At 48.2% G+C, this 7,578-nt stretch overlaps 1 protein-coding gene across 6 annotated transcripts in view; it reads right to left on the minus strand.

The window, feature by feature from the left end:
• The window catches only part of BCOR (BCL6 corepressor), a 40,056-nt gene that overhangs the window by 23,730 nt on the left and 8,748 nt on the right, over positions 1-7,578 (minus strand). For 2 of the 6 annotated variants that reach the window (XM_014954063.1, XM_014954062.1), the window contains 2 exons: positions 1,079-1,360; positions 325-576 (listed from right to left, as the gene is read on the minus strand). In XM_014954063.1, coding sequence (XP_014809549.1) covers positions 325-576; positions 1,079-1,360 — 534 coding nt within the window. Of the gene's footprint in view, positions 1-324; positions 679-1,078; positions 1,361-7,578 lie in introns of all 6 variants that reach the window. The other 4 variants (XM_014954061.1, XM_014954060.1, XM_014954066.1 and 1 more) reach the window with 2 other exon arrangements.

A 7,578-nucleotide genomic window follows, 5' to 3' on the forward strand; every position in this document is an offset into this window, starting at 1 on the left:
CCCCCCCCCCCCAGCTCTCCTCTAGAGATATAAATTCATCTTCGCGTTATCTATGAAAGAGTATTTTAAGCCAAAACACACACACACACACACACAAACACGTAGTTACACACACATACACAAACACATTTTCTTGTCTGCCAAATATCAGCTACAGTGCAATTCTTAAAGAGGAGGTGTCAGTCCTTATACAAATTGACATCTACGAAATATATATATAGTTTAAAAAAAAAAAAAAGCTCTCGACAATTCCTTAACATCGGTGGCAGCATGCGTCACTGTAAATGCTAAAGCCGTCTGGTTTCCCTAGTAGTCTCTGCATACCTTGTTCATTGTCACTGGTTTTGAGGGACTCTTCAGACCAACTTCTATTGCTTTTGGCCTCTGACCTTTTCTTGGTGTGCCTTTCTTCTGTGAAGTCTTTGACCTTTGCAGTGGCCTCTGGCTGAACAGCCTCAGCTAAATCTTTCCTGCTTTGCCGGCCCAACTTGCCGGACGGGGATCTCTCTGGTGACACCTGCTGCTCCCATAGTTCCCTAAGATGCTGCAGGTGACGCTGCTTTTTGGGATGGAGCCCTGTTAATTCAATGCACACCTTCAGGTTGGTCACCTCATTACAATTGGGCTCTTCTAAGTGGTTAGAGGAATTGTTTGTCATTTCCCTCTCAGGCCAGTCATCTAATGGAAAAATAACTAAAAATTAATCAAAAAGCCCCCTCAACTTAAAACAAAAGCTACATTTCACTTTCGGGGCATATAGTCTCAGCTTTACCACCACACTATGCATTTTAAAGGTTCGCTCATTAAGGGTTACATGCACTACAGTAACTTGCACTGCTGTGGCTACAGTGTCCAACGACTAGTGCTTTACCCTTATATGCCAAGATTTTTATATATACATATATATATATACACATATATATACATACATATATATATACATATATATAATTTTAAGTGAAATGACAGTGCTCACATTAGTAACTATCAAGTTCAAAAATGGAAACACATTAAGCCAAAGGGACGTTCCTTTCACAAGACATTCCTTGAGAGAGACCAAAGCAAAATGCTGTCTTACCTTTGGAGTTCTTCTTCTTTTTTGCTTTTGATATAAGTTCATCCTGCAGTTCATCCACAAAGTTCTCATTTTGGCTGCCATCATTTTGCACTCTCTCACCAGAGTGTTTACGCTTCCTGTCCAGACGTGGACATGGATGTTGGCCAATATCTTCTGTTGGCTGGTCTTCCGCTTTCTCATATATAGAATGTCTCTCTAAATAACATTGCTCATTTGAGAGATCTTTTTCCTCTGGAGTTTCAAGAAAGTGACCTTGGTTGTTTTCTGTACTAGTAAAGTTACCTAAAAATAAATAAAAACAAACACCACAAGACCTAATAAATACAAAACAATTCATTGTGAGAAAGCTATGCTCTCTGATCTCTTCAATGTCATCTCCACCATGACTTACAGTTTATGAGGCATGCAAAAAACCAAAAAATCTTACTTCAGAGCAAGTCTCCTCTGGTCAGCCTAAGGCAGCAGTTCCCCTCAACAGCCAAGTACAGCCCCCTCCCAAAAGCGCAATACTTTGTGTTGTTTTTACATCAATTTAAGAAGTACAACATTCACAACACTTGCAGCCATAGAGACATCACAATACACTCTTTTAAATAAGTATCTTCAGATATTGAAAGCACAGACCCTTTTCAGAAAGCGACCTTGCCCCCCAAAACCATGGTAAGCAATAACCCAAGCTGCACTCTGCAATGACCTGCTTCTCAGAAATACCTTATTATGATAATAAAGTATCAGTCTTCCGCTGACTCCTAATCCTCCCCTAACTTCTCGCATCGAATTGCAGAGTCTGACTTAAAAGCTTTCGTCCCTTCTTCTGGAGATATAAATGGGATAGGGAGCACGCACACACATACACGGGAATACCACTAAGAATAGCTGTGATATTTTGCAAAAAGCGCTACTTGAATCCAAGGTTATAAAAAGGCTTCCTCGCTTCAAGCAACCAGCCAGTCACCGTACATCACATGATCTTTGTCACCTCCTTTTTAAAAAGACCTCACTTTTTTTTTCAGCAGTAGCAACCAGGTAAGCTTTGAAAAGCGTATGAGAAACTAGACTAACAAACTATCCCCAAAAGACCTATGTTGCCATGCTTGCCCTAACTTCAGCTTCCCTCCTCCAATACTGTTCCCCCAAACTGGATGCCTGACTTAAATGGATGCTTGTCTTAAAACGGCACTTAATCATCCTCCTGAATAGATATTTTTTCTTCAGTTTAAACCAAACTAGCCAAGGCATGGTTAGGCAGACACGTGGTACAGAACACAACATAGTTAATCAGCTTCCTATTTACAATTCTCAGACACGAGTTGGATTTCGCATGTGTTTTTAGCCCTCCCGGATGACCAACGCTCTTTCTGCACATCCGCTGCTGTTTGGTAAACTGTCTGCACGCTCTGTCCTACTTCCCCACGGCTCACTTTTCCTCTTCCTCCTCCTTGCCCTTCCTCCTTCTCCCACTTCCCTTCCTGCAAACATATCTGGTTTCCTACCTGGACTCCTGACAGTTTCCCTTCCCTTCCCCTGGCTCTCCCCGACCTTACTCAGTCTCCTCCCCGAGCCTGGCCTTCAACTTCTGCTCCTCCTCTTCACCAGGGCAGACACTGCCTCTCCACAGCCCCCTCTCACCTCCCGTTCCCCTCTTGAGACCCACCACACCAGTGAGACCCACCACACCAGCACCCAGGCACCAGTAGCCCCGGGATGCAGCCCAGTCACATCCCGCCTTATCCTGGGAGCGCCCTCCTACAGCTCTGCCAACAACTTCTGGCTTCACGACCATCCTTGAAATCCCTGTTGTCAGCAATGGAAGGCTGAGATTTTTCTTCACCACAACTTGGAAATGGCTCCAAGTAGCACCTAGGGCTCTGGAGATGTTTGCAAGCACCGGAGCATCATTTTTACACTGCTTGGGAAGCTGCCTGCAGGGCTGCTTTATGAAACAGCGGAAGATACTTGGCCAAGAAAAATCAAAACAAAAGTTGACTTTTTCCAGGCGAGCGGGACGCTCGGGCCATTCTGCTCTTTGGCGATGCTGCTCTCCACGAGGCCGTCTGGCCAACACCTGCTCCCTTCAAGACTTTAAAACGCAGTTTGTCACACTTCTTCCAGCCAGCAAACGCTGACGCGTTCCAGAAAACAGGTATCTCGGCTTACTGTGTGTGACTGTGCCTCTAAATCGCCGGTGTCCCCCCCCCCCAGAACTGGAACGAATCTGGCAATACCCTGTCCTTGCACATCTGGCACGGAGATGGTGTCCAACAGCTGTACCCTATAACCACACCAACAGCTCCGGCACTCCCCGCTCACACAGCGTAAAAGAAGCTGGACCAGCCACGTCTTAAGTATCACTTTAGAAACGCTTCTGTTGGATCTCATTTTACATTTTTAATGCGACCTGCTATTTTTCCCCCCGTTTCATAAGGAAACATTACACTTATATGCTCGGTTTCCCCGGACAGACCCGATAAGGGCACTCTCCACCACGGTCCCACTGTTTAGAGCCCTCACGTCTCCAGCAGGTACCAGCAGCTACACACCACGGCCGATGCTGGGAGTCGCTAGATGGGGACAGCTTTCCCACTCCTAACACCCTCTGGCCTGAAAAAAGGCAGGCACATCCTGACCAATTCCCAGAGAAGCTTTCGCAGGGTCAGAGGAAGTAGCTGGCTGGGTTGATGGTCTTAATCTTCGGGGCTTGCAGGAAACAGCAAGCTAATTCCAGCCGGCCACCACCAAGAGACCTCGCTAAGAGCATTTCTCCAGGGTTTTCCACGTGCCACGGCAGAAGAGCACGCACCTAGTGAAGTTTATCCAAAAAAACAAAAAAAGCCCTCGCTGCCAGCGGCTCCGGTCACATCCGAGGGGGACATCCCCTCCCCAGGCGACCAGAGCTAGGAGGCAGAAATCCCTCTCGAGGAGTGCCCGCACGCCTCTCTGAAATCCCTCCCGCTCCAGGCGGTTAAGACCATTAGAGGAGCGACATCTCCGCACGTTAATCGGGGTTGCGTAAGCATCCTGCATCCGCACGGGAGGACAGCGGGGGCCAGGCCGGGCGGCCGCCTCCTTCCCCGATCTGCTCCGCCGCCGCTCCCCGCCTCCTCCGCAGCCGGATTGTCCCCGCCAAAGCACAAAGGTCACCCGCTGTCGGGGACACGGCAGAACCCAGGGGCCGTCAAGGCTCTCTGCGCAGCTCGCACGGACACCTTCGCACGCCCAGAGGGGTTTTTTCCCCCCTCCTCCTCGGCACAGCAGCCTCACGGAGCACAGGCTCCATTAATATTTTACCACCCGATCCCACTCTGTCCTCAAACTGTTCTGCAAGCAGCCCCCATCAGACGCGACGTCTCCCCAAATTAAGATACAAATGTCAACATGAGGCTTGCACGCCCAACAAAGACACGGAGAATTTGTTTGCTTTTGTTGTTCCCCCCCCCCCTCCACTTCATGTATCTACAACATCCTTTTCTCCGCCTGAGGAAGAAAACAACAAAATACTTGGGAGTTTTCATATCCTCATTATTCAAACAGTGACGAGGTAGCCAGAAACAGGGGATAAATGCTGAGTTCTCATAGCAACACACCTCTATGAGTAAGGAGATTAAACTCCTCGACGTGTTCCTTCCTCCAGCCTCCAGCATTTGCCAGTCTCACACCAGCTGTGAGAACCAGCACCAGCAACTCAAACCATTTCTCACTGTCCTACCCAAGTAGAAAACAAGGAAGAATTAAGAAGATGCTTCTTCCCATACGGTTTCTGCCTGAAGCGGAGTCTCCTCGCTGCTGCACGGGTTACAATCTCATCAGAAGCAGTTACACACACGCACAAACACGATACCTCCAAAAAAAAAACCCCAACTTTCCTTCATTTTTCCATCTTCCTGTCGGCGTCAGCTGCTGGAGGCCAGGCCCTCCCATGCGATGCAAACGAGGAAACACATCTTAGCGTTTAAGCTGCAATTCTTTTGTTCAAATAACATGGCAGCTAAAAACAGCCTTTCCTCTTCCCTGGAGCAACCTCTCCCTGCACTCACTTATGCAAGGCACCGCTTATTCATCCGAGGATGGTAATGACTATCCAAATGCTAAACCCCAGCGTCTCAGCGTGGAGATCATGACGACAGGAAGAAATTCCCTAAGTCACCTTCAGCATCCAATTCTGAGCAGCCCGTGAGGCAGAGGGAACCCAGCCGATTTCGGTTTTCCCTCCAAGTGCCTCTGCCTGGGAACTTTCCACATTTGCTTCCTTCTGCCCAAGCCCACAGCGCTGCACAAACAACCGCCATTCTCCCTGCAGACTTCTGGTTTTTTTCTTTCCTTTTGTTTTTTTTTTTGTTTGGTTTTTTTTTTTTTTGCACTGTGTCCCATCACAGGAAGGCAATAACTGACCAGGGCAAAGGACATGTTTACCATCTCCATCTCTCATTTGCTCAGGTATATGCAGGGCCCAGCAAGAAAAGCAAAGCAGCAGATTACCACGCAAAGGGATGCTGGCACCTCGCGCCGACACCAAACAATCAGCTCTAAAGGCTTTGGCACGTTACATCGTTTACTTTCATGCATAGAAACTGCTTTAACTTTTTCCCCATGCCCTGGTGCCTCAAGATCAAGTTTTTAACTTATCGGGTTCTAGTTTTCCCAGCTAAGGCTTAAACGGGCAGTGTCTTGCTCCTATAAAACTAGATAAATGGCTAATTACGATCCTCGATCAAGAAATTCACAGCTTGTAGGATTTATTCAGTCTTTCACACTTGGGTATGATTTTTTCAATACCCCTAGAAGAGCTTTGTTGCGAACCGACATGCGATCATCACATGCCCGTATTGATGCGCGTGTCCGTGCCAATAGCTTAAATCACTTGATCTCTGAACAATCCTATGACTCATGACATATGCATCCCATAATTTATCATGTTTGTGCTATGGAAATGCACCGGAGCAGCATCGCCTCAGCAACATTTACAAGTCACCTTGGCAACAAAGCAGCTTCACGGCTGCTCTCAGAACGCCCGGCAAAACCTAAACGAGATGGGAGAGAATTAAAGCACTTTCTACTTTACTCCTGAGCTTTAATTGCTCGTTAATTAGCTAACGCGGCTACCTCCCTTAAATCAGGCCTTCTGTAAAAAAAAAACAAAATCAAAAAACCAAAACCAAGTCTTTTACCCTTCTCTAGAAGGCATGACGTAGCTTAGGAAGGCTCTCAGTATGGGAAAGCTGTGCACCACCAAGTCAGAGGAAAAGTCCAAGGAATCGGGACACTGTGCCTTCCCTTCCTTCCAAAAAAAAAGTCCGTACACAGGCTATAAAAGTAGGAAAATGAGTAAGTTCCAGGCCAAGCTAAAAAAAGGAGTTTCCATCCCATCAGATGCCTCTGTAAGCATCACCTGCCTGTGTGTTATTTAGCCTTTTGTTGTTGTTGTTGTTGCTGCCGTGGCGCTGGTGGATTTAGAGGAGCCGAGGGGGGGGGGAGCAGCTGCTGGGGCCCCCACTGGCTCCTGTGGTCCATGGCTGGTGCGGTGGCAGCGGAGGAGCCGCAATCACAGTCTCGGCTGTGGTTCCCCTCTTCCCCATCCACACACCGGGCAGGTGAAGTGCTCATGGCACGGGGCTGGGGGGGGAAGTTATGCCGGTTTTGCTCCTAAATTCCCTGCTCCCTCCCGTAGAGACGCTGGGGGGGGGGGAAGTTATGCTGGTTTTGTTCCTAAATTCCCTGCTCCCTCCCGTAGAGACACACTGCTGCTTTACTCTTAGCCAGCGCCGGACGATGGCTCCGCCAAAGAGGGTGAAAACGTCTTTTCAGCAGGAAGAGGTTTGCAAACCCATCAGCTAGTTCCCCTTCGAGAGCTTTAAAGCCAAAGGCACCACCAGCGTGGTTAGAAATGGAAAGGGAAGGCAGGAGATAAGCAGCCCTGGCTCTCGCTGGTGCTGAACGATGGGGGAGAGGGGGCAGAGCCCATCGCCCCTTGGCCGGTCGCTCCGTCAGAGATGCTTTAAGACCATGGGCGACTCAAGCCCCTCCAGTGCCCAAGCTGCTACGCTGGAGGCACGCAAGAAGCGTGAAACCCAGCTTCCTGATTTATCAGCTGCTATCCCAGGGGGCAGGAGGTGAACCACCACGATAAAAAAAAACAAAAACCTTTTACTGAGAACTGGATCTCTACCGGTAAGTATTTGCTGCTCTACGGGCAGAAGAGGAGCTCCCTCAGCAGAACAGATCTGTGCTTTTAGGAGTTCAGACGTTCAGCTAAACTCTGAAATAGCCTGTTAAGTCAGAGCTAATTACTAGAGGAGAGGAACGGACTAATGTACTAACATACTTTCCCTGCTTCCAACAGTTATTTAACAGTCTCAAACACATTTTAGCCAGCGGATTCAAGTGCTGGAGACCTCACTAAATGATGAATTTAAGGACGCACCATATCATCAGCCTTTCCCAAGGGTGTTTCAGCAAGCAAGGATGCTCTGACACTCTCCCTCCCTGCAGCCCCCCCCCACCTC

Source organism: Calidris pugnax, unplaced genomic scaffold (assembly GCF_001431845.1).
Source record: "Calidris pugnax isolate Ruff unplaced genomic scaffold, ASM143184v1 scaffold246, whole genome shotgun sequence".
Classification (NCBI taxonomy): domain Eukaryota; kingdom Metazoa; phylum Chordata; class Aves; order Charadriiformes; family Scolopacidae; genus Calidris; species Calidris pugnax.